This window comes from Podarcis pityusensis, assembly GCF_964106645.2.
Source record: "Podarcis pityusensis genome assembly, chromosome: 13".
NCBI classification, from domain to species: domain Eukaryota; kingdom Metazoa; phylum Chordata; class Lepidosauria; order Squamata; family Lacertidae; genus Podarcis; species Podarcis pityusensis.
In genome coordinates this window covers 21,669,307-21,696,019 of record NC_138038.1, presented here as the reverse complement: position 1 = coordinate 21,696,019, position 26,713 = coordinate 21,669,307, and the positions used below count along the sequence as shown (strand labels likewise).

Sequence of the window (26,713 nt, the reverse complement as noted above, 5' to 3'; positions counted from 1 at the left end):
TTCCGAGGGAGTCCATTCCACTGTGGAACAGCTCTTGCTGTTGGCAAGTTCTTCCTGGTGTTTAGTCAGAATCTCCTTTCTTGTAACTTGAATCCATTGGTTCAGGTCCTACCCTCTGGAGCAGGAGAAAACAAGCTTGCTCCATCTTCTATGTGAAGATGAAAGATCTTACAACACAGTGCTCATTACAACTGGGGCCCGGTCCTGGAACAAGTGGCATAGATTAAACAGAGCACATCTTAAGTCTCTCTGTGCTCCCTTTCTTTCATTATCAAGAAATGAGGCCACATTTAGGAAAGTGCTCTGAAGAAACAGAGATGTGTAAATACCTTAAGGGCTTAGTGAACTGTTTCATCTGTACTTTCAGCATGTACTTTTAAGGGGAGGTGAGCAATAGATAGAGGTTGCTGAGTTTGCCTGGGATGGCACACCCTACCCTGGCAGAGGAAGCAGAAAAGCACACCTGACCTAAAGTAATACCAGCATCTTTAACTTCCAAATGCCTCTAAGCAAAAACTTACCAGTAATCTCTTAGTTTGCACCCAGATTTAACCTGTTTCTGTTTTCAGGTCTTTTGGTACACATTCTCATGCTAAGACTGGGCAAACCAGTTTCCCAGCCACTTTCTTATTCTGCAAATGAGTGTGCACTGCCTGGTCAAACAGGGAAAGTGACCTCATGCACCAGTTGTCTAGGAGTTAGCATGCATTGTTAGTGGTCAAGTCACATTGCACAGAGAGAGCCTTTGAATAATAGGATAGTTTGGTTTATAACAATTGATAGATAGATCTGTTGGATATTCGATTTTTATTTGCTGGTGGTCAGTGTTTTTCTATCTGTTCTTTCCCCTCCCAGAGCTACAATTCCCAGAGTTCCCTGGGAAGAAGGGTTAATGGTTCAACTACTCTGGGAATTGTAGCTCTGCTACAATTGGAGAGGGGTAGCTTTTCACCTCAACTACAGTTCCCATAATTCTTTGGGAGAAGTGATGACTGTTTAAAGTGGTATCATAGTGTTTTAAAGGTGTGGTGTGAATGTGGCCTAAATGTTGTAAGCCAGTGGTGTCCAAACTTTTTTCAAAGAGGGCCAGATTTGATGAAGTGAAGGGTTGTGAGGTTGTTGAGCTATTTTTAGGATTTTATCCCAGGAAATAGGCCCCCCGAAATGGACTTTGGGCATTCCTGTTGTAAGCTCTACATGTGGGCAGAGCTTGTCATTAATGAATGGAAGTTGGAAAAGCATAGGACTGGCCTTAAGGCTAACTTGTGTTTCTTAACACGTTTTTAAAACTAGAAGTAGCATAAAGCAAGGAAACAGGCTGTGTTATACAGGTTAGATCTATGCGCTGCAATCTGTTAGGAGGTTCTACTGCACAAGCTCCTCTGAAAGGAAACAGGAACTACATAAGAGCTCACATACATTTCAGTGGGCCTACTCTAAGACAAATTCCTGGTGGACTATGCGTCAGGTAGGTTGAGGGAAATGCTCAGCCCTGAAATTCACCAGGTGACCTTGGGCCAGTCTACCTCACAGGGTTGTTGTGAAGGTAAGTGGGAGAAGAGAATTATCTGTGTTGCATTGAGCTCCTTGGAAGAAAGGCAGGTTATAAATGTAATGAAGTAAACATGTGCAAAAAAGGGGGGGGCCGCACAGTAGAAGAGAGAAAAGATTTGATGTACGACCCACAATCCGTCAAGAAGTTCTCCTGCACAAGCGCTGATGAAAATAATAGGAACTACGCAAGAACTACACTACGCATTTCAGTGGGTGTTCTGCAGGAGAAATTCCTCATAGATTGTGACCATGTTAAATAGTAGGTGGGGAATATGCCATTTGGATTTTTCATCTCAAGCACCAAAATATATTAACCTAGCCCTCTTTTTAAACTTTTGATCCAAAGAAGACTTCTTTGGCCCTCTTGTAACACTCTGCTTTTGAATCAACAAAGCAATGGCTCTGCTAGTGTTTACAGAAGACCCAACAAAGAAATTCTTTCATCATCCTATATATTTATTCATAGTACAGAACATATTTCAGATCAATCCAGTTCTTGCCAAGCCACAGCCAGGATTGCTGGATGCAGCTTATTTTTAGATTTCGTTCTGGACTCACCGGATGCCCTCCCCGCACTGCAATTAGGCAAGGAAAAAGGCTCCTAGCTGTTTCCAAGCGTAATTACCATATTGCGGGTGTAAGACTGTTACACGGGTGAGGGTGGATAAGAGGAGGAGGAGGAAGGGTTAATTTTCTCTATGTGCTGTGGCCGTTTATTTGAATAAAGTCTCCCATTGGCTCCCAGAGAAGTCTGTTCTCAAGTCTTATACAGGCTACGGGCGGGGATATGTATTATTAAAGGTTTGTCATTGGGCCCAACTAAATGGCCTACATGCTTCCTCAGTTACCCACAACTGTATTTGATTTTAATCTGATTTGAGAGAGCCAAGAAGCTTCCAAGGTATCAGTTCTTCATGATCTAACAACTGCTGCAATTTGAGCTCTTCAGGAGCTCTTCTCCCCCTTCTACTCAACGGCCACTTCAAGCTTGAAGATCAAATTCCAAATTCAGGTTTTGCAAGTATTAAGGGCTATTCTTATGGCTATGTGCACCTTTACAAAACTTGAGAATGCGAGTGGAAGCTTTTGTTTTTGTTTTGGTCCCAAATTCATTTAAACTAAGAGTCAGTTTGAATCTGAGTTCAGAAACAGTTCCAGACAGTCTGGACCTCGGCACCATTTGGTTTAGAAACTGGCAATAAATAAAAACAATAACAATAGTTATAGCAGATAGTACCAAGGGGATGTTTCCTGGTCTAGGGCTCAGTCCTTGTGTGATAATACTGTTGCAGCTGCTGGCTGATTTTTCCTTTGTTAGGAAGATAGCTCGTTAATTACCCGGAATGGTTGGTTATTCTTTCATCAATTGGTGTTAATGGTTATGAAATGCCTCCTCCTGATAGTGTATGTGGTTTTACATGACACACGACCTGATATGTGGACTGGGAGTACCTGAGTTGCTTTCTGATGAATCTTCCGCCTTGTGGGAGTGCCTGTTTATGCCCATTTACCTTATACAATATTTGTATATAAAGCAATTAATGGATACCTGAAGTATCCCCTGCTGTTTTTTTCCCCCCCAAGGAAAACAAGATCTGCCAACACATCACCTTGAACTTCTCATCTCCTAGAGAAGTAGCTTAATTCTTGTGTGGTTCCTATTCTTTTCAGTGGGGCTTGTGCAGGAGAACTTCCTGATGGATTGTGCTCCATACATTTCCACAGTCTGTTTCAAGTGTTCAAAAGACACTGATACATTATCTCAGTAATGCTTACAACAAACCTGTAAGGTTGGCCAGTATTACTGTCAGGGGCGTCTTGCCCTATAGGGGCAAGTGGTGCGGGGCGCCGGGGCGCCAAGTTCTGGAGGGCACCAGGGAAGAGACAGAGGCTGGAAGTGGCACCTCCCGGCATCAGCTTGCTGCCCTTGCCCGCCTCTGCCATGCCATGCCAAAGCAGCACCACGCCCGGAGCCTCTGTCTGCCGTGGCCACTGCGGTATGGGCACCAGGGAAGAGGCAGAGGTTGGGCGCAGCGCCTCTTGGCATCAGCTCACCACCCTCAACTGCCTCGCTGAGGCAGCGCCACGCCCGGAGCCTCCGCCTCTTTCCCGCCGGAGGAGCTGCCCTCCAGCTGCTGCTGCTGCCCGCCTCCTCCACCCCCTCAAAGCTGCTGGCAGTGCCATAAAAAGGTTGGCAACTCTGGGAACCTGGGGGGGGGGGGTTGCTGGAAGGATCTTTGCACCATGGTGCTGGATATACTTAAGACGGCCCCGATTACTGTTGCTTGCTGAAAGTCAGTCAATCAGTTTGTGACACTTGAATCAGGAACATTCCAGTCCACACTTTGAGCTACTACAACACAGCTGCTCATTTTGAATCTATTTATTATAACTACAATTCAGTCTTGGAAGCAATAATAATTTCGGTGCTTCTGAGCATGTGCAAAAACCCCTTCCTTGATTCTCAGCGCTCAGTGACTGCATCCGGAATCTGGGAGATGAACTTTGAATCTGAGGGTGTAGCTTCAACGCAAGTTTGATCTTTGGCACTTTTCTTTCTGTTTTGTAATGAATGACCTGCTTTAGAGTTGAGTGAGGATCCAGGTGTTTTGAGGAGTGGCTGGAGAGGAGGGTTAAGGACTACGGCAGGCTGTTGGAGGCAGTGCTTGAGACAGGAATGGTGAGTAAGGAAGCTGCAGAAGATATGCAGAACCTTGAAGCATGAAGCTGTTATTTGATTTGAGTTTTTTGCTTAGCTCAACATTAGATACCTACCTGATGGGAGAAAGCAGTAGGGTTGCCATATTTCAAAAAGTGAAAACCTGAACATAAAAGTTGTTTGGGGTTTTTTTGGGGGGGGGTGTTGTTGAGCTTTTTAAATTTTTGGCCAAAGTTGTTGATCTAAGAAAAGAAATAAGTTTTGAGCTATTTTTAAGAGAATTCGCCAAAATATACACTTGCAACATGGGTTGCCATACGCCCGGTGTTTTCCACCCGGATGTTGTTTACGAGGGCAAAATCCTGGATAAGTCTGGGAAATTCCAGATGTATGGCAACCCTATAGAGCAAACAGGATATGGGGCAGGCATGGAGCCATTTGTTGCACTCCATTAAGATCCACCCCCCTCCTGAGTTTCATGTTTCTTCTTTTTAAGCAGTGTATTCTGTGCCACTGTAATCCAGTTAGCAGCTTTATTGAGCAGGTCACGCCCATGTTTATGCAGGGACTGTTTTATCCAACACACCTGTTCAGGCAACTGGCTTCCTCTCCCTCTCTCTCTCTTTCTAAAACCCAGCGTCAAATTACCCTGATAAATAGATCTCGTGATGCAACAGCTTCCAAATGAATTCTGCAAGCGCTGCATATGGAATGTGGCAAGAGCTGGTCATTCTATCTCCTGCTACCAGGTCATTAATTGGGGGTGCCTGCGTGAGATGACTTATCGCAAGCTAGCTATCATTTAATGTGCTTTTAGTGGCTATTTTAGGATGTCTCTCTCACTCTTCTCTTGATATGTCTTCAGTATTTGTACATACAGAAAAATGAAATCTGGATTGAAGTTCCAGAAGAGCCTTCTCTGGAACTTCAGAGTTCCCAAGGCTTTCTGGTGACTACACTTGCGTCTCCAGAAACAAATTGGGAGGAACAAACAAGTTGGGTGTGTGGCAGCCTTTTGAAACATCACCGCATGTCTGATAAACAGCCTGTTCCAAAACCAAGTGCTGAGTAGCCTTGACACCAGCAGCAATTTTTTGCAGAACAGACTAGGATCTTGGAGACCATGGTTTAAATCTCCACTCAGTCCTTATGTTCACTGAGTGACCCTGGGCCAGTTGCTCTTTTGGGGCAAGGTAGTTGGCAGAGGGAGGGGGAGCGAGAGACAGAGACAGAGAGAGAGAGAGAGAGAGAGAGAGTGTCAACCGCCATCACCACCAGTTTTCAAAACCTTTAGTGGAGCTGACCAGCATTAACTGATCTTCACAGAATTGTCCTGTTTAAGTTACAGTGGTACCTTGGTTCTCGAATTTAATCTGTTTGACTCCCAAAATGGTTTAAAAACCAAGGCGTGGCTTCCGATTGGCTGCAAGAGCTTCCTGCACTCAATCAGAAGCCACGGAAGTCACGTCGGGCGTTCGGCTTCTGTAAAACGTTCGCAAACCGGAACACTCAAGCGCTTGTGTGACTACGTCTGTGATCTTCTTCTAGAACAGGGGTGGGCAAATTCCAAGAGACTGTGATCTACTCACAGAATTAAAAACTGGCAGTGATCTACCCCCTTTTTTTAGGGGTTCAGGTCAAAGTTGTTGAGCTTTTTTGAGGGGGGTGGCCTGGCATTTTTACATTGTTTTGCGGCCAGAGAGGAACAGCAACTCACTGAAGGATCACTGGGGTAAATACAGCCTCGGTTTGTAAACTCTGTCTTCCGTTCTCCAACAATGGAGGGCACGGTGAGGGGGCGGGAAGGGGGCCAGCGATCGACCAAAACCTCGCAGGGATCGACTAGTAGATCGTGATCGACCTGTTGGACATCTCTGTTGTAGAAGAATCTAATGTGCAGCCAGTTTCTACACCAGTTACAGTCTGTGGTGACATACATGGACAGTTTTATGATTTATGTGAATTGTTCAGAACTGGAGGTCAGGTTCCTGACACAAACTATATATATTTATGGGTGACTTTGTAGACAGAGGCTATTATAGCCTTGAGACGTTTGCCTATCTTCTTGCCCTGAAAGCAAAATGGCCTGATTGTATCACACTTTTACGTGGGAATCATGAGAGCAGACAGGTAACTCAAGTGTATGGGTTTTATGACAAATGCCAAACCAAATATGGCAACACTAATGCCTGGAGATATTACATCAAAGTTTTTGACATGCTCACGGTGGAAGTGTTACTAGATGAGCAAATCTTCTGTATACATGGGGCCCTATCTCCAGGCATAAAAACACTGGACCAGATTCAGACCACTGAGCACAACCAAGAGATCCCACACAAAGGAGCTTTTTGTGACCTTGTTTGGTCTGATCCAGAAGATGTGGACACCTGGGCCATAAGTCCCCGAGGAGCAGGCTGGCTGTTTGAGGCAAAAGTCACAAATGAGTTTGTCTATATCAACAACTTAAAGCTCATCTGCATCTGCTGAGCCCACCAGCTGGTGCATGAAGGTTATAAATTCATGTTTGGTGAGAAGTTGGTCACAGCTATCGCTGTGGAAATATTGCCTCAATCATGGCATTTGAAGGTGCAAATACAAGGGAACCAAAGCTCTTCTGTGCAGTTCCAGACCCAGAACGTGTGCTTCCCTCAAGAACAACCACACCGTATTTCCTCTGAGATGTGGCTTTGCCGTCCCATACCCTTTTGTGACGTACCTTTTTAGCATTTTGCTGCTGAAATGCTGCCTCTTGCCTTTTATATTTTTTAATTATCTAAATGTGTTGTATATGGTCAGTAGGGATGCATCTTTCAATCTCTTTCTCTCTCTCTCCTCTTATCCCTACCCTACCTGACTTGCCAGCTTTTGAAATGTCTCTGAACACCTACCTAGCTGTTTTGTAATACTTGTGATTTATTTATTTTTAGTTCAGTTCTTTTTTTAAATAGGGACACTGCATTTTCCCTTTAAAGAAATAAATCTAAACAGCAAAACATCATAACTAGTCGGATCTTCTTTCATTCAAGGGGTTGACTTTGGGGAGGTTGTTTTTTTGAATAAGCTATTTAAAAATTCCAGCAAAGTTGTATTTGGTGTGCATGATGGTACTGTCCAAAGCCCTGCTAGTGAGCACATTGCCAAGATGTAAAAAAAAATGTCCTGGTTTATATTTTGTTTTAATTCAGCATAAATACATGGTTTTAATGGCTGCTCCTGATCTCCCACCACCCGTTGCTTTTATTACCTGTTTTATTTTTAGGATTTAAACTAAAATGCAAAACCTTGTACAGGTATTTGGATTTGTACATTGAAATAATGGTTCTGGTTTCTCAAATACCTTGTCTTTTTAATAAAGTCATATTCTGAACTCAAGTCTCTGGGTAAAGCATTCAACCCTACATTGTTGATGTGGGGAAAATAATAATTCAGGATGGCTCCTCAAGGTTTCCAGTGGAAGCTATTAAATCTGTGAGGAGGTAGAAGCAAAGGGGGCAAGCTGTATCTCAACAAGTTGTCCCATCTGAGTTTCTCCCCATTCCTTCAGTCCCTGCAAGAGAGTTGACTTCAGATGGGGATGTTCACTAATATACCTGTTCACAACTCATCAGATAGAAGCCAGTAACCCTGCACTGGGGACCATGCTCTGGATGTTTCAAGTGCTGCAAGGCTTTGCCCTCTGGTCTACCAGAACTACCCTGTTTAGTTCCCAGAATATGAGCTGCTTGAGAGCTGGCAATCCTACACTTGCTCCTACTCCACTACGGTGAAGCATGGGAGGGAGTAGGCTAGACTAGAACCTTTCTCCCTGCAGTTACTGGGGTTTTTTTTTAACTTGCAGGCGGTATTTTATTGGGGTGGGTGCATTAAAATTCTGCACCCTTGCAGCCTGAGGTAGTACACTGCACTCTAATTATACAACATGCATTGACCAGGCTGCATTCTCACAGTGCACCTGTTTTCATGTGACTAATATCAGCTTTCATTGGTTCCTGCTTGGCTTTGTTTTGTGAGCCTCTTCATTACTCATGTACTGTCTCTGACCTGTCAGCCTGCCAAGCATTATCTAACATCTCTGTCCTTTTGAAACACGGAATGGTGTAATCTTAATTACTATTTATCATCGCTCAGATGATTGTGAACTTTGTACCCGTTCTCCTCTGGCCTAGCTCTGGCTGACACACCTTGGTACTGTGAGGCCTTGAAAATCCGCCCCAGAGTTGGCATCTCCACCCTCCACAAGAGAACTGTGAAGCCATTCATGCATGGTAGACAAGCAAGCTGAAATAGAACATCTTTCCGTCCGACTCTCTCTCTCTCTGGCTTTATGATTCGGACAGATCCTTAGGGAGCGTTGTACAAGGCACCTCTCCTTTAATGGTCAAATTCAGGGCTTGATTTGAGAGGGGCTCAGCAGAACTCAAAGAATTATGCTCTGAGCATGCCAGAATCCTGACTACAAATCCCTACACATTTAGCATTAGGAAAACATGTTACCAGAAAAGAGGGTCTGACTTCCAGACAGGTTAGAGGCTCCTCTCATTTCATAAGCTAAACTTAGCGCAGTTTATACTCCATAAATCAACAAAAATTGCATACTTGCCCATGACTGTTAAGGCTGCAGTCTCTTGCACTCTTATTTGGGAGGAGATTACATTGAGCAAACTTTTATTTACTTATTTTATTTTTCATCCTGCCTTCATCCAAGTTAAAGCCCCAGGTTTCTGAAAACAATAATTTTATTAAAGATTTTTCAGACTGTAACACAGAATCGGTAGAGTACATATTGTCAAATATCTGAACAACAACAACAAAAGAATTATTCACTCATCATTGCATGTCTTCATGTGTCTATTGTAATAAACTGCAGGGAATATTCAGGCCACACCCAAATGCATAGCTCCTCCACAAATTAATCTGGGACAATCTGGCCTGCACTTGCTCTCTATTCCAATTTTGAGAAGTTAAGAATGATATCCAAACAGCCTCTAAGTGGTCATTTTTACCATACTTAATCAGCTCCCAATTTATGTTAAACATTCAAGTAATGCCATTTCCCAAACATTATCCAGTCAGCCCTTTACCAGTTTTTGTAAGGATATGTTTGTATTGTTTCAACTACAAAAATAGAATAATAGAAAGATAATATACCTAAAAATAGAGAGTAATTGGCAATATCCCTCATCCAATAGTTCATAGCCATCTTATCCTAATAGGTTTCTCCATCAGGGGTGTCCAGAACAAGTGATATTTTTATAGGATTTTATGCCCAATGTGTTATGTACTGAAGTTCTCACCCTGGGCCAGCAGGGGATACTGTAGATAGTTTTCACTCAGGTCCACATATGCAAATAAGGGATTGAAAGTGACGTTCAGTGATTGGATAGTTACAGAAAGTGGTTACTGTTGCGTTGTAGTGGAGCTCTATATAAGCAGGCTGGCTGAACCCTTCAGTTCAGTTCTGTTCTGGCCTGTGAATAAACAAGAGCTGTTTGAAGAATTGCTGTTTTGTCTGATATGTTCACCCACAAATTAACACAATGCAAAAGCCATTACAAAAACCAATCGCTTGCAAAGTCATGTCTTAATGCTTGTGCTTGTTTTGCTAGCTACTTTCATTGCACAACCTATTGGTATGCCATTCCATTATACTTCCTCCTTCCCCAGATTTCCAATTCTTCTCAACCACCTGCTTTACAAATTTTCCAGTGACTAGCTAACTCCAAATGAACAACTGTGAGCAAAAGAATTATTAGGTCTTGGTGACCTTATATTGGTGTCATCTGGCTGCACTATTGCCAGTAGGGCCAGGGCCAGGTCAGATGGGATTGATTGCCCTTTAATGTCTGGGATTTTGTAAATATCACTTCCCAAAAACCTTGAACATATACTATCACATATGGCCCATATGCACAGGTTTTGAGTTGTGCAAGGCAAGAGCTCTCCCTCACATTTTTTTTCCAAAAGTAGGTTATCTTTCCCAAACTGCGTAACCCCTCACCCCAGCTCATCTGACCTTCAGTATTCATACGTGGGCAGTGATGCCAACTAATATATAGAATGATGAAAGGTGAGATAACATACTTAATCTTAAACTTTTATTTTCCTTATTTGAGCGATGCATATCGTACCCCTCAATAAAATTCTTGACAGGTATTTTGGACTGCTTTGGGACTAGCTCGACAAGTAAAATACACTTTACCTGTATTGTATATCAATTGCTGCTATTCAGATTGACTATAGTGTTTCTAAACTGTTGTGACATATTTGCCATCTAGCTAAATAAGAAAACAAGGGCACTATAGTTGAGTTATGCTGGCTGAATGGTCTTAGGAAGTGGCTAAGTGCTGTTAGCGCTGCTTTGCCAGTCCAGATGGAATTACACCTCCAGGATGACACTTAAGCTGATGGAACTCTGCTGGTATGTTGGCAGAGATACTGTGCTGGCAAAGTGACACTGGTAAATAGGACAGGTGCGGTGGGAAAAGCAGAATGGGATGGAATCATGGGTGTGCCCTGAGCAGGGCATAGTTACACCTCTTATCGGTGGTTGCAAGAACATATGATCCCTATATTCTAAACAAAATGCTTGTTTAACCTGGAGGTAGGCTGTATGAATTGTGTATTGCTTTGTAATGATTTGTTGGGTCTCTGGACCGTAATAAAGATTGATGAGTTACACCTCTTCATTTCCAAGACATGCCCATTTGACAGTGGAACATTGTGCCAGGTCTGAGGTTGGTGCAAGTAATTTTGCCTCCCATAGAAGCTAGCAGGGAGGAGGGAATTACATAAAAATAATAGCAGCCCTCCCACCTCCTTCCCCACCCACCTCAGAATGATAAGAGCATACAGGAGTCAGCAAACTTTTTCAGCAGGGGGCCAGTCCACTGTCCCTCAGACCTTGTGGGGAGCCGGACTATATTTTTGGGGGGGAATGAACGAATTCCCATGCCCCACAAATAACCCAGAGATGCATTTTAGGACACATTCTACTCATGTAAAAGCATGCTGATTCCCGGACCGTCCGTGGGCCGGATTTAGAAGGCAATTGGGCCAGATCCGGCCCCCGGGCCTTAGTTTGCCTACCTATGGCATAGGATATGCCTTCCACTGGCATATCTGTAGCATGGTGTGAGTAGAGGACTGTTTTGCTTGGCTGCAATCCTATACTCACCTAGGAGTAAGCCCAGCTGAACTTAATGAGACTTCAGAATCGCTATGTATAGGATTGCAGTTTAAAATGTGTCTTTAGTGGTAATTTCATCCTTGGTTGGGTGAACAACAACATTTTAACAGAAGAATTTGCTTGTGCAGAGGGGGGAGGGCGCAGATTATAATAGTTTTAAAGCAACATGTAAGCATCGTGTGATCCTGTTTTGAGATTCCAAGGTGTTTGAGAGGCTGTTCATGATCAATAAACAAATTTGTGTTTTTGAGTATTGTTTTAATGAAAGATAGGTAAATAATTGTGACATAACTCAAAACCCTAAGTTTCTGATTTAACTATTTGGCTTTTGAAACTTCCAGGTTCTGGTAAGTAAAATCCAAAATTGTGACATTTTGAAAATAGGCGTTTTGAAACAGAGTGCAGTATACTTACACAAATTCTCATATTTTGGCTCTAAAGCCTTTCTGTTACTTGATGTCATTTTCAGTTTCATACCATGTTGTGTTTGGAATACCTGCAAGTTTAAATTATTGAGTGAATTTAAAGTTTTATTGGGTACGAGGAAACCGTGTACATTGTCAAATGCGTTTCCCAAATCCCTCTATTTTATCCTTCTCTAAACTGTAAATTAGGGACGCGGGTGGCGCTGTGGGTAAAACCTCAGCGCCTAGGACTTGCCGATCGCATGGTCGGCGGTTCGAATCCCCGCGGCGGGGTGAGCTCCCGTCGTTCGGTCCCAGCTCCTGCCCACCTAGCAGTTCGAAAGCACCCCCGGGTGCAAGTAGATAAATAGGTACCGCTTTATAGCGGGAAGGTAAACGGTGTTTCCGTGTGCTGCTCTGGTGCTGGTTCGCCGGAGCAGCTTCGTCATGCTGGCCACGTGACCCGGAAGTGTCTGCGGACAGCGCTGGCTCCTGGCCTCTAGAGTGAGATGAGCGCACAACCCTAGAGTCGGACACGACTGGCCCGTACGGGCAGGGGTACCTTTACCTTTAAACTGTAAATTACAAATCTGAAATTCACAAACTGATTGCTACATAAATTGTATAAATATTTTTGGAGAAAAGATTTTTCATCTTTCCTTTTTTAAAATCCAAAAGCTCCTTTCAGATTTGAGTTCAATACTGGCGAAGTGAGAATTTAAAGTTTGGCAGCTGCCATTCGCACAGGTTCCTTCCCCTCCCCGGCCTCTGAGGTTTCGTCCTTGGTTGCCCGTAGCAACCCACCTAAGATGTCGCTCCCTCATAAGGTGAGACGCAGGCCGCTATGAATGTACGGAGATTACGTATTGGGGTGGGAGGGGGAAGGGCTAAGGACCCGTTGCGGATGGCAACACCGTCCAAAGACAATGGGAACGACCGTAGTAACTATTCGATCGGCGGTTGGTTGCTACCTCCGTCGCTCAAACCACATAGCGCGGGGAGCCTCGCGAGCGTTTAACGGATTGGCGAATTTGTGATGTCAGTCGGCGCTCAGTCTGGCCGGCCCACTACTATAGCAATTGGGACTTTCCCCTTATCAGAGTCTTTTCTTTTTTTTTAATGCCATCCTCGTCTACCGTTTCCCCCCCCCCTGAGCGCGCTCTGATTGGCCGTTATGATGTCACTCGCTGGGAGGTTTGGAGCTGTGAAGTCTGCTTGTCCTCTGATTGGGCAATCGAGCTGTCGCTCGCCCCCGTCTTAGAGGAGGATTGGACGAGGCAGCGCGGCGGGCGGGGAGAAGAGTGGTGGTAGACGGGCGCTGCTGTTTGGGGCTCGGGACCGGCTCCGGGGCAAGGCCCGCCTGAAGGCAGCGGCGGGTGCTGAAACAACGGGAGCTGGGGGAGAGAAGGTATGAAACGAAGTGGGGTGGGGAGGAGGATAGGGCTATATATGAGGGGAAGGGGGTGGAGTTAAACAAAGCAGGGGGAAGACTAAAAGGGGGGGGGAGGAAAGCATAAAGCGGAGGTGGGGGGGGCGAGGAGAAACTGAGAGAGCAATGGGGTCCGCGGTAGAGAAGAGGGACCTCTAACTGGGCCGCTGGTGGAGAGCGAATTTAGGGGAGGGGGGGGGGCTAAAGAAACGGTGGCCTCGAATAGGCCAGGTGGGAGGGAAGCGGGTAGGAGAAACGTGGGCTGGGCGAGCAGCGGCGAGAGCACGAGAAGGCGGCGGGGAAGACCGAGAGGAGCAGAAAGCTGAGGAGAAAGGAGCCGCGTGTGGTGCGCTGGAGGCTGCGGAAGGGTAGGGGGCAAAGTGAGGCCAGCCCCTCGCAAGCGGCGGCTGGTGGGCTGAGGGAAGTGTGGGGGAAGGGCCTGGAAGCTGTGGCGTGGGGGGGGGGAGGTTTGAGTAGGGTGTATCGGGGGACTCGAGAGCTAAAGGACAGCACGTGGGCTAGAGGAGGAAAGGAAAGGGGTTCGTGGGCTTGGGCTGTGTGTGTGTGGGGGGGGGGGTTAAACGTTAAAAGTTGGCCTGGAGAAGTGAGGGCGGGGGAAACTCCCTTTTCTGGTTTCCCCGGTGTTGTTGGGAAACGAAGCAACCTGAAGCAGGGACTTCGGAAAGGATGGTGCAGGTGGATGTGGGAGGGGTTACTCCACAATTGGGGGGGTAGTTCGGGAGCGGAGGGTCGGATTGGATGAAGGATTCTTGGAGTGGAGCGCGACTTTCGTTGTAGGTTTGGGTTGTAAACCACATTCGGTACAGTAGGCTAGAGGTGGTATGCAAATTTTAAAAATCGAAAGAGCCTGTGAATTATAAGGGTTGTTTGGTGTTGTTCTGAAGAAAAGTATAGGTATGCTTTATTATGCAACAGTGATTTGGGGGAAATATTGCCCTACCTTACAAGGTTGTTGTAAGAACTGCTGTGTGGTGTTCGAAACTCCCATTGTTCTAGGAGCATTTTGCAACGGGGAATTTCATTAGTGCGAGCAGTTTCTGAGCTCTGGGTGCAGTACTGTGCCTAAGATTTTCGATTAAACTGCAGAGTGGGAGGAAAGGAAGATCTTTTTCTGCCTCCCCACTTCCAGCTACTCTGAAGACTGGAGAAGAGACCCTCTTAATATTGGGGGGTGGGCAGGAGAAGGACTAGACCGTGTGAAAAGTGAACATAATACTTTAGCTGCAGTTCATTCATTTTCAGCTTTGTATTCTTATTATTAAAAAATTGTGCCTAGACATCCCATTGTTGCGCCCATAACCTAGGCTCAAAGTGCCATTTAGCTTCTAACTTTCATATCTCAGTTTCTAACATTGCTACTGTGATAAAGTATGTCAGCATTCCCCAATTTGGTCCCCTCCATATGTTTTTGACTGCAGCTCCCATCTTCCCTGATCACTGACCATGTTGTCTGGAACTGATTGATGTGGGCACCCAGAAAGAGCACTGTAGGAAAGCTAAGTAGTATCCATTTACAGGCTTCCCATAGGCACCTGGTTGTCTGCAGTGAGAACAGGATGTGGGACTTGACTGGCCTTTCATCTGATTCAGCTGAGCTCTTGTATTCTTAAATGGATGCATGGTGAAATGTAGAAGGGGCTGTAAGCATCAGTGTACTTCACTATCTATTGAGTATAGTTCTGTTTCTCAGTAGAGTGCTAGGAGCCTGGAGGAAGATGGTAGTGGGTGTGGGATAGTTATGGTCAAGATAGCCAAGAGCATAATGGGTAGTTTGGAGACTAGCAGATTATTGAGTGGGGAAAAGAGGCAATTAGAGAAACTTTGGATAGTATACAACTTTATTTCATAAAATTTATACACTGCTTGATTGTAAACAAACCAACCTCAAACTAGACCCTCTTAAAAAGGATTAATTATGAAAAGTTATTGCTTTCTGATCCCATGTTTGCAATCTTCAGAAAATGAATTGAAATCCCCATTTCAAATAAGGTCTTTTAGGTTTTGTACACCATGTTTTAACTGTTTTGATTTTGACTGCAGATGAATTCTGGAGGCTGAAGTCTTGTGCATATTTACCTGGGAGAAAGCCTCATTGAATGTAGTGAGACTCATCCTTAAGTAGACATTGATTGGATTGTGCTCTAAATTGTGATAATGAATAATAATAATAATAATAATAATTCCCCAGCCACTCCGGGTGGCTTCCAACAAAGATTAAAAATACATTAAAATGTCACACATTAAAAACTCCCCTGAACCCTCAGCCTTCAGATGGCTACTATGTGATCCAGGGGGTGCAACTTTTGAGTGGGATATTAGGTAACTGGAACAAGAAAGTAAAATTTTCTAGGAGGAGGAGGTAGCAGGGAAATTAATGGCAAGGAACTGTTTTATGTGTGGCTAAGAGTTTGTGAACACCAAGCAGGGTAGATTGATTTAAATCAGGAAGAATAAAAGACAAATTTAAAATACTGATCTTAAATTGTTTCCCATTGATTCTACAAGTTATTTCTAAAACTATGGTGTAAGACACCAATAAACTATGTTATTTACACTGTTCAATTCTTTCAACCAGGCTTTACATCTCTTTGTCATGTTGTATATACATTTTGTATGCTCTCCTTTCTTACCAATACAACAAATGTCTTTAAAATATTCCCGTATGGGGCCTGTCATAATCAGGATGCATGATTGTTAGGAGGTTAATAAGCATTTCTTCTCAGAAGTAAGTCCCATGGAGCTCAGTGAGGCTTACTCCTAGAAAGAGAGTATAGAATTAGAACCTTAGCATGAGAATATTGGAACATGCAGACTGGACAGTTTGTCTTCTCTTCTTCCCAATGTTCTTCTCTCCTTCACCCTGCCTTTGTCCATCCCACCCTCACAAATACAAGCAAAAATAAAATACACATGAATGATATGTCATAACAAGGCTTCATAGTTTGTAGGCAGACTAGAATAGATCTATTTTATTCAGGTGAAAATGCATGTATATGTTTGGCAGATAGTGTAAATACTCATACTTGAGAAATTGTCAAATTGGCTTTTTATGTACAGAAGCCTCATTTAACTCAATGTATATGACACTAATTCTGTGGGTAGCTGGAGGACTAACCTGCCTTTATTAAGATTTCTTAATATTAACCTAATTATTTGCAGTTTAAACAATATTTTTAAATATATGCATATATATATATATATATATATATATATATATATATATATATATTACCTTGCAAGTAGGAAATATTTCAAAAACTTGCAACTAAGTCTAAATAGAAAAACTAGAGGGAATTGTTCTACTATAACGTGAGGAGAAGATGACATTCTCAGTTGAGAAAAGAGTTGAGGGTTGGGGATGGGGTTGGTTGGGGCTGTGGATTTCATAATGGAATTAAAAATTTTTGAAAGCTCAGAACTGTTAGAGATGTGCATCCTTATGGGGCTGTATAAATAAGTACAGGCTCTCTGGTGGTCTGAAAAAGGATTTTATGGTAGTGACTGGCCTAGGGGGAATTCTCCAGGCTGTCTCCCATGTTATCTGGATGCATTCTGAGAAGGTTTAAAATGAGACTGAAATGTGAGCCCAGAAAGTCATAGTGACAGAGGTTAGGATTAAAGAGGGGGAAGCATGCCGGAGAACATGTGTTGGGGGATTCTGGCTCTCCTAGATCTTTAAAAACAACAACAACAACTTTGAAATCACATGTCTCTGATGGAAAGGAAAAGAGAGGGAGACTGAAATGTGATAGTAGGTCAGAACAGAGATTGGGTTAGGATGAGTACACGATTGCACTTAGCAAATCCAAGGTATGGATTTTGAATTTTCTTGTCCCCCCCCCCCCCCCTTATTGCTGGTGGTGACAACTGATTGAACAAAGATTAAGAGTGGGTTACAACAAATGTTACAGGTTAAATGAGGCAAAAGTTGTGTTGAAATGCTACAGGAAGGCTTGCAAGCTATCATCTTTCTACTTAAGGCTCATATATAATTCTTATTTTTAAAAAAAACAAGGATTTGTTGTGGATATGTTATGATGTGCACATACATTTTCTCTCTCCAGCAATTTTGTGATGGGCATGCTAAGCCTTCCCTATTTTCATGTGGCTTAATTGCAACTGTCAAAAGTGGGTTCTTAATAGTAATTTAATGCTGTACATGCAACCTCATGTCCTTGGGAGTTTGCTAACTAAGAACTTGCATGTGAGTCATGGGCGTAGCCAGGATTTATGTTGGGGGGGCAGGACCTTTGGTTTTTTTGGGGGGGGGCAGAACTGAGCTATCTGCAACTCATATTATTAAAGTATGTTTATTTACCTGCACACCCCCCCGGTTATGCCCATGGTTTGAGTGTGAGTGTGTGTGCTTCAGGGGCTGCTGCGTTACACTAAGTCAAACCAATAGCCCATTTAGCTCAGTATTATCAACACTGATGGCAGCAGCTCTCCAGGTTTTAGACAGGTACTTTCCCAGCCCTATCACGAGACACCAGGATTTGAACCTAGACTTTTTGTGTGCAAAGCATGTGCTCTAGCCTTTCCCCTTTGAATTAAACTCTTAGGAACTTTGGCTCATTACTTCCTGTCCATCCTTCTCTGTACAGTTTCCATGGTTCCTTATAATCGCCAGAGGGGCTGCAAGGTAGATTAAGGATAACAGGGAGTGGTCAGATTTTTCATACATAAGCTCAGGATGTTAAATGACCCCTAATAGTTAAACACTCCCTGCCCCTTTGAAACACAATGCATGTGTATTCTGTAAGCATTACGATGCTGTAAACGTGGTAGGTGCAACTTTGTGGGGAAATGTTGGAGGATTCTTTCAAACTGATGTGTATATACAGTAATTCAGAGTTCTGTAGCTAATAATTGAGGAAATATGAACATTCCAAAGTGGGGCAAGGCACCATGGAAAAGAAGTGGAAGAAGCTGGTGGGGGTGGAGGTCATTTGGCTGGTGAGGTCATTTGGCTTTCCCACAGTATCACAAATATACATGGTAGGTATCTGTGACTGGAATGGAAATCAGAGGATTTGGCAGTTTCTGTAGCAGGGACAAAAGTAGGGGGAAGTGAACATGTTAAGCAGGAGTTTAATAGTATTTTTGGTCCTGCATTTGTTGGATAAATGTGGGTTTTGTTCTAAAGTCCAGCAAGCTCTGTGTGTGAAGTAGGAGAAGTAGCTGCAGAGATGTATGTTGATGAATAGGTAAAGGTACCCCTGACAGTTAGGTCCAGTCACGGACGACTCTGGGGTTGTGCGCTCACCTTGCTCTATAGGCTGAGGGAGCTGGCGTTTGTCCACAGACAGCTTCTGGGTCATGTGGCCAGCATGACTAAGCTGCTTCTGGCAAACCAGAGCAGCGCACAGATACGCCATTTACCTTCCCGCCAGAGCAGTACCTATTTATCTACTAGCACTTTGACGTGCTTTTGAACTGCTAGGTGGGCAGGAACAGGGACCGAGCAATGGGAACTCACCCTGTTGCGGGGATTCGAACCGCCGACCTTCCGATCGGCAAGCCCTAGGCTCTGTGGTTTAGATCACAGTGCCACCCACATCCCCACGTTGATGAATAACACCCTTCTAAAACCTGAAAGCCAGGCTTCACACTTGTACTTAATGTAAATTGACCAGAAACTCATACTGAATAAAAGCATAATCAGCATACTTCAAAATCATTGGCTGTAAGCAGCTGGGATAGAGGATAAAGGGTGGTTGAAAAGCGAGTAGGGCACTAGTTTTATTTGCAAGGTTGTTATTATCAGTTGGTTCTTTGTTGTGTCTTGCTGAGGAGTCAAAGGGGAGTGGAGAGAAGTGAAAGATGATGTTGCTATAAAATGGAGGAAGATAAGCAAACCAGGCAGTACTGACCTAAATATAACTTGGTGTGTGTCAAGATATACTTGTTGGTGAATTATGTAGACTCTGTGCACACTTTTTTCTTTGTGGCCCATAGGTAACAAAGTGTTTCAGTCCAAGTGTCCAAAGGGTGGTGTCTCTAGTGTTTTATCACCTTCATTTTTTTTGGCTGTGTTTCAGTTTCTGACGAAACCCAAAGCAAGCAGCAGAAGAGTCTTTGAACATTTTCCTGCTCTGGAATCTTGGACTAGAGGAAGGAGGAGGGAAGAGTGAAGTTGCAGCTGTTCCAGAGGACTTGTCCCATCTTGTAGTCCGTGTGGGAAATTAAGACTCAAGGAAGTTGCTGCATGTGGACTCTTTGAGACAGTAAGTCACGTGGGTTTATATGCAACTACCTTGGCTTAGTTACAAAAGTTTTTGTCTCTGGATAGGCAGAGAGCAGCAGAAATAGGAGTCCTCCTGCTGGGAGACAGCTTTCTCTCTTCGAGAGATCTTTAGAACTTTAACGACTCTCTTGGTGGTAATGATTGCTTTTAGGTTTTATTTTTTAAATGGGGTTTGAACATTTTTAATTACTTTTTTTCATTCTTTAAATAACTGTGGAGAGTTAGCTTGATAGCGTGAGTTTTAGTACATTTTCTGCTACATGCATTTGCTTTTCCTTTTCCAGAAATGCTTTCTCTGAAGAAATATTTCACTGAAGGACTCATCCAGTTCACCATTCTCCTCAGCTTAATAGGTGTGAGGGTGGATGTAGATACTTATCTGAACTCGCATCTTCCCCCTCTGCGAGAGATCTTTTTGGGCCAGAGTTCTGCTTACACCCAGACACAGTTCCACAACCTGCGGAACACTTTAGATGGCTATGTCATCCATCCAAAAAGTGTAGATCTGGACTATTATTTCACAGCTCGACGGCTTCTTAACCAGGTGAGGGCCCTGGACAGGTTCCGGGTGCCCACCACAGAAGTCAGTGCCTGGTTGGTACACCGAGATTCTGAAGGTTCTGTCTCTGGTGCCCAACCCAATACAGGCATTGCCCTTGAGAATGGCAGTGGTTTGCAAGATGGAACTGTTCCAGACAATGAAGTGAGGGAAAATGGAGCAGAACAAGGATTTGGTGAAGAATTGGAAGACCTAGGTGCCGTGGCTCCTCCAATGAATGGTGATCTAACCAAAGAGGTAGGTTGTTACTCTCGGGCACAATCTGTGGACTGGTGTGGTGGGGAAAAGAGAACTATTTGAGTATTTATTTGTGACTTGCAGCTATAAAAATGCTACTTATTGTCAATAGCTTAATATTTCAGTGATTTGGGTAGGATACTGGGAAATTTCTCTTTTTGGTAAGATGTTTGTTGGTCTGAAATTAGAACAGTTCTTTTGTTGCAGCTTTCAGGAAGCATCTCAATAACACCACCTGCTTATTTTGCAGCATTAGGTAATCTCAATGCACGTATCAAATGGATAGTGATTTACTCAGCTCTGGAGTACTTCCAGGAGATTTTTCTACTTGGTTTTCAAGGGAGCAATGGGTAAAGCAGGTCTCCTGCTCCGTCCTAGTTTCTAATTCCAGTGTACAATGACTGCCTAGTGCCTTCCTTTTCCCACCCCTTACTGTCTCATAAGGTTTTCCTTATGAAAGCCTGTTCTGGTTTGACCTGTTTGTATTGTGTCTTGCTTAGTGATGATTTGAATTAGCTGGCTTGTTTACTTGGATGCTCAAATCCCTCTCCCAAACACAGGGTGGAATGGTCATGGAGAATCTCTTCCAGACCACCCTTAATCCCTGATACTTTGTGTTGAAAATGGACAGTATTACTAGAGCTAGTGGCCAGGCTGGGAGTTGCTGAAACAGCTGCTGTGGCTGCCTTCCGCTCTTGTCATATTTTCTCATCCCTACAATTGGCAAAAATAGGCTGAAGGTTTCTGAGATCTTATCCTTGGAAACTAAAAGTGAAATATCTCAGTTTGCGGGGTTTCCCCTACAGAAGTAGATAACTGAGAAATGGAGAATGACCCACTAAGATAGGAGTGTGTGTGAGGGTGTGCATGTGCCTGTGGGGTGCTTGGAACAGGAGATTGAAGCTAAAGAATTGAAGGTTTTTTGTTTTGTTCTGGTAAAGCAGGGGATACTAGGGAGGAGTCTTGTTTGCATCCTTAAATACATCTTTTGTGTTCTGGATTATTGTTACAGGAATGAGGAAGAAGATGGTTGTACTAGAATTTCTCATATTTTAAGACTGCTACCTTTAAAATATACATTTTAACTACCCATTATTGTAATTTTAAAAATTAAAATACTGTGTTGAAAATTTGAATAGCATTTTTTGGTATATTTAAAAAGTTCTATAAATAGTGACTTGCTGAGATGTGCAAAGCAATTTGTAAGGGAAGTGTGCGGGTTGCTGGTACTTTCCTTTGTGTGTGTATGCACATGTGTACTTTCTATTGCTAGGGTTACAATGTAAAAAATACAAATATAAGACTAGGGGCTTTTGTGGACAAGGACAATCAGTAGACTCTTCAACCATGAATCTGAAGACCAACACAATACTTGTTCACTTGTTCACCCTTATAAACCCATGAGGCCCCCAAAGGGTGAACAAGTTTTGTGTTGGTCTCATGGCAATGCAAAAGTGGGAGTTACTGAGGCGTGGCTGATTCTGACTTTGATCAAGGTGTGTGTGTGTGTGTGTGTGTGTGTGTGTGTAGGACAGGGATAGAAATTGTGCAATACAGAGAAGCTCCTATTCTGGAGCAGCCTTTAGGGTTAATTCATTTTGCTTCCTATCTTTTTGTGCTGGTCATGTGTGATCCGGGGCTGGAATGGACTTGCCATGGGTTCATTAGAAGTATATAATATTTCATACTGCACTTAAGTACTTGGAGCACTTCTTGTTCATAATGCTACAGCAATGCAAGGCACCAAGCCATTTTCCGATTCCATATTGTCAGTTGTGGACTGAGTAAAGTCTGATTTGCCTTAGTGAATTGATAGCTGAGACTATATTTGAATTGGGTGCTTTCCCATTCATGGCTCACTTTGTTAATCACAATGTTAGACCAATTATGTGCTTTCACTACTGATGTGCAGATACGGATCATGCACAAAACTTCAGGGTCGTGGTGGGGATAGGGACATAGTCACTTTGCTTGTAATGAGGTAGTGAGTCACTCTCCTTTTTTTAGTTGGGCAGAGAACTTAAATTCAGACACAGGCTACAATACAGTCTGGATATGAGAGAGATGATACAAGCTTTGATGGTCCCCAGCGGCACTTGTCCCCTCCTAAATGGGAAGTCCCTGAACACAAAAGGAGGACAAAAAGGAAGGGTTTGGTAGACGTGTAGAGTTGTATATATGCACAATCCCACTAAATGAACTCTTACGGTAGAGTGCTCAAACTGCCATATAAAGGCTACATATTTTCTCGTTATGACATACGGTTTTAGTGCTAGTGGTTCACTGGGTGATGCACAGATTAGAAGCAGGCTTAGGGTTTGCTTTGGATGGACAATACAGGGTTTATTGGATATAGGTGGACAGGTGTTATGTCCGTAGAGGAGCAGCTCAAGTGAAGATAATATGCTTCAGGAAAGGCATTGTGAAGGGAGGTTTGGCTCTGGTTTGTGTTTAAGCACTTGCTAGATGCAACGTGGATAGAATTTTCTGAGCTGTTTGCTATAGTGTTAAGCAGTTGTGACTGCTTAACAAAAACAACCTTAACATATTTATAACAAGGAAATAAGTTTTTCAGCTGAAGGCCTTCCTAAACGATCAGTTTCTGGCCAAATGCCTAAAACACTGAAGTGTTATAGCAGTAGTGATTATTGCAAGGTCAATTGTGAATGCCATGGAGGATGACGAACAGAAGAAAGGGCTGCCATGAGCAGTTTTGTGCATTGTCCAAAGTTGTGAGCAATAGGTATGGGAAACCATGTTCAACTGATCACGCAGCTCTAAAGCTCATTGGGTGGCTTATGCAGGTCACCATCTCTTAGCCTGCCCACTGATTTTTGAGAAGCTAAAATGTTTGTCAGAGCTCTTTGGGAGAAAGGCAATATATCTTGTGATCAGGGTAGCAATGAGGTTCAGCTATTATGGCCCTCAGCCCTGTGATTAGAGACTTGTTTCTGGAAGAAACCGCAACTTGGACCATGGATTTACTGTACATCATTGGGCATATCTTGCTCTTTTCTACAAATAAAATGGGAATAGTTGCCTGTCTCACAGGGTGGCTATGAGAGTGAATATTATCGGGAATACAAAGCAATTGGTATGAGTTTTGGAGTCTCTCACTCCCTATAGAAAAGGAAGGAACAGCAGAAGTAGCAGTGACTTGTGAGTTTGTTGAGAAAGGAGAGGCTTCAGCAACGTGAAGGTTTTTTATGTGTAGGTGAGCTGTGTAGGACTTTGGTTTATCCTATTGTATCTGCAGAAATGGTTATAAATGCTTTGCGTATGAAAATAAGGGCCAGGTGTGAGTAGCATGAGACCACTTTTGTGTTGTCTAGGGCTTTCCTTTTTTGCATCATAAAATATCATGCAACTCCCTAATGCGTTGCTGAATTTGTTTTTTATTTTAAGCCCCATTTCTCAGCATATGTTCTTTGCTCACTGGATGCAATGAGTCTGCTAGGAACCCTAGCTGGCTTAGACTGGATCCACTGCCGGGAAGAATTTGGGCTAATCCAAATACCAGCTTGTGTGGGAGGTAAGCATTGCTGCAACCCTCAAAACACTTTACCTTCCTCATCCCCACGCATGCAAATGCCACAAACTGCTTGCTATGGGGCTATACCTTTTCCTGCAGCAGCTGTACAGCCACTCCCTGCCCAGACAAGCAAATGTAGTATCCCCTGAGCTGATACATTATGTATTTTTTTAACTGTTTGTCTAGAGGTGATGTGAGAGCTGGGTTTGCTAAGATTCAGCATGGAACATATGAACTGGTAATAAAGAGCTTCTGACTCTTCATTTCACCATGTGATAACCACCAGTCAGGCCCTATCTGATTACCAAAGGAATTGTTTTATTTGTATTCTGTTAAAAACATACAAACTCTCAACATGGCTCAGAACATAAGAAAACATTAGGACCAATCAATAAAAGCAGTATAAAATTTTAAAATATGTCCAACCAATATAAAATGCATACCTTTCTTATATGTGCGATCTTCAGTCACTTCTTTTTTATAAATTATAATATGGGACAGCTTGTGAGATGAGGACTACATGTCCTGCAGCTCTTCTGTTCTTGTTCCACAGGATAATGAATCACACAACAAAAGGCTAACTCTTCCGATGGGAATTTAGCCCTTTGCTGTCTGATCCACTCCCTGCTGACCAGAAGAATATTTCCTTTTCCAATGACTATTCATTCAAAAGTAGTGAGTGATCCTTTGAAAGCAGGTGTCTGTACCAATCTAGCACTTCTCACTAGATGGGTTGAGGAAGATATAATTTCTCCTTGGGCCTAGTCAGTACAGTGGATGCTTCTGCTTTGCTCTGTCACTGAGTTGTGTATTTATCACTGAGATAAAAAGTTGCTTACCTTATCCACCAGACCAATGTCTAGCTTCCATGACTGCAATAATGAGTCTCCTAAGAACCCCCCCCCACCTGTATGCATATTCATGCACTTACCCAAAACTGCTTGCTTGTGATGTGATGTGTAATCTTAACTTCAGAGCAATATTTTGACTTTGTTTTTCTTTGCTGAGTGACCTGAAGCACTTGCAGGGGATTTTGAGATGTTAAGGGGCTTTTTGTGTTAATAGAGGTAATGTAGAAGGCATGCTGTCTGCCTTTGAGTAGTGTTGCATTAGTGGGATTTTTTTTCCATCTTCTGCCATCTACGTAGAAACACTGTGGCATTTTAAAAGTATCACAGGCACAAGACATGCTCCTAGGAGCTTTTCTATCCAGCCACAGCAATTTGATTTTCAAAGTTTATTGAGTGGGTAGAATAGACACTCTAATGCTTGGAGATTAATTCTGTGGATAAGTTATTTCCATATCTGGGAATTGGGAAGATGGCCTGTTCTGGACAGGGTTGTGCTTCCTCTGATGGAGTTGGGTGCATGGTGTGGGATGCTCTCGGATTCATCTCCATCACCGGAAGCACCTTTTTTGCTAGCTTGTTCCTGGAAAGAGAGCCTGACCACAGTGATCCATGCTCTGGTAACCTGTAGATTTGAATTCTATAATGTGCTCTATATGAGGTGGTTTGGGAGCTGCAGCCAGCATTTGAAATTAGCCAGGCGCCAGTCTCATTTTGCAACTAGCAACCAGCTTTTTGCAACTGGATGGAGATATCCAGGTGCCACCTCTTGACTCCTAGCATCTCCACCTGCTTGGCTGCAGTCAGCTGGTCTGCTGGGTACCGCGGCAGCAAAATTGGTGTCTTTTGGTGCCGTGCTACCCTGCAGACTACCCAATTTGCCTGGCAGCAAAAATAAGTAAAGTTAAAAAAATTTTTTGCTGCTGGGTGAATCAGGTGGTCTGCAGGGTACTGCGGCAGCAAAAGACACCCTTTTCAGCGGTGGCTCCCTGGCTTTGGAATTCCCTCCCTCTTGAAATCTGGTTGGCACCAACATTGGTAGGTGTTTGGCACTAGTTAAAAACTTATCTTTTTAAAAAGTGGATTCTTGATGTATTAGGCAACTGACTTTTTTTGTACTGATAGGCCATATAATGTGTAGTTGTTTTTACTAGAATTGTTGTGTTGTTAGTTTGATATACCCTGCCTTGGGATCACTTGTTTGATGAATAGCGGGTTAAAAATGACATGGATTCATTTATGTATTATAGCCACTGTTTGTTTAAAACTGGGGCAGATTTACTAAATAAGAATGTTTGTGTCTGTCTTCTGATTTGTAATCAAAGTATGGATTTTTCTTGTTACTCTTTAATAGAGCTTTCCCCTACTTCTCCTTGGTGTCCAAGGTTTGTGTTGTTTTACATGGGATATTGTCTTTAGATTCTGCCTAGTTTCTTATTTTAGCAGCTGCTACATGAATGACTTTATCTTAGTCTTCACTTCCCACCTTTGTGGAAACACACAGCCTGTTGCTGTTAGCTAGAAGTGGCTCTAAAAATGTGAGTACTGGGATTAAAGCTTGCCTAAAACTTGTCTGCTCTGGAAAGTTCTTCCTCTCTTCCTTGCTGTGTTTTGGTTTGGGGTTGATTATGAAATAGTGAAATAAAGGTACTCTGCACATGCTCAGAAGCAGTTTATAGATACTCCATGCTGAGCCTTGCCTCAAGGTAAGAACTCGTTTCTTACTGAATGCTGCCCATGACTGGAGCGAAAGGTTAAAGGGGGGGGGGGAATTGTAAAAGTATGAAGTATCTTTCCAAGTTCTTTGTGTACAATAATGTCTCAGTAATCCTTATATCAAGATGTCAGAATAATAACATTTGGCATATCACAAGCTGGTTGCTGAGACTGAAAAGAAAGTGACTTGTGTGAAGCTGCTTAGAGGGTTCATAGTATAGAAAATGAACTGGGGACTTCCAACTCACTCTTTGTGTTCTTAATATTATGTCACACCAGATCAGTATGCTGAGAAACGCTTTTGTAGAAATACCTGGTATC

At 43.2% G+C, this 26,713-nt stretch overlaps 1 protein-coding gene, 1 long non-coding RNA gene and 1 pseudogene across 5 annotated transcripts in view; 2 read left to right on the top strand and 1 right to left on the bottom strand.

Annotated features, from left to right (window-relative positions):
• Window positions 1-5,474: 5,474 nt before the first annotated feature.
• On the top strand, window positions 5,475-8,929 carry LOC308462114 (serine/threonine-protein phosphatase 6 catalytic subunit pseudogene; annotated as a pseudogene). The gene has a single exon. The product of its transcript is annotated as a serine/threonine-protein phosphatase 6 catalytic subunit pseudogene (transcript).
• Window positions 8,930-9,540: 611 nt separating this feature from the next.
• On the bottom strand, window positions 9,541-12,911 carry LOC308462145. The gene is made up of 3 exons (XR_013979005.1): window positions 12,608-12,911; window positions 11,814-11,895; window positions 9,541-9,681 (listed from the first exon to the last, which is right to left on the bottom strand). It is a non-coding gene; the product is annotated as an uncharacterized lncRNA (long non-coding RNA).
• A 159-nt stretch (window positions 12,912-13,070) lies between these two features.
• The window catches only part of NFE2L1 (NFE2 like bZIP transcription factor 1), a 32,721-nt gene continuing 19,078 nt past the window's right edge, over window positions 13,071-26,713 (top strand). Inside the window, exons 1-3 of one of the 3 annotated variants that reach the window (XM_080979330.1) lie at window positions 13,071-13,211; window positions 19,295-19,480; window positions 19,785-20,296. In XM_080979330.1, the coding sequence (XP_080835456.1) occupies window positions 19,787-20,296 (510 nt within the window). In that variant the 5' untranslated portion in view covers window positions 13,071-13,211; window positions 19,295-19,480; window positions 19,785-19,786. Of the gene's footprint in view, window positions 13,212-13,424; window positions 13,601-19,294; window positions 19,481-19,784; window positions 20,297-26,713 lie in introns of those variants that run through there. The other 2 variants (XM_080979328.1, XM_080979329.1) reach the window with 2 other exon arrangements.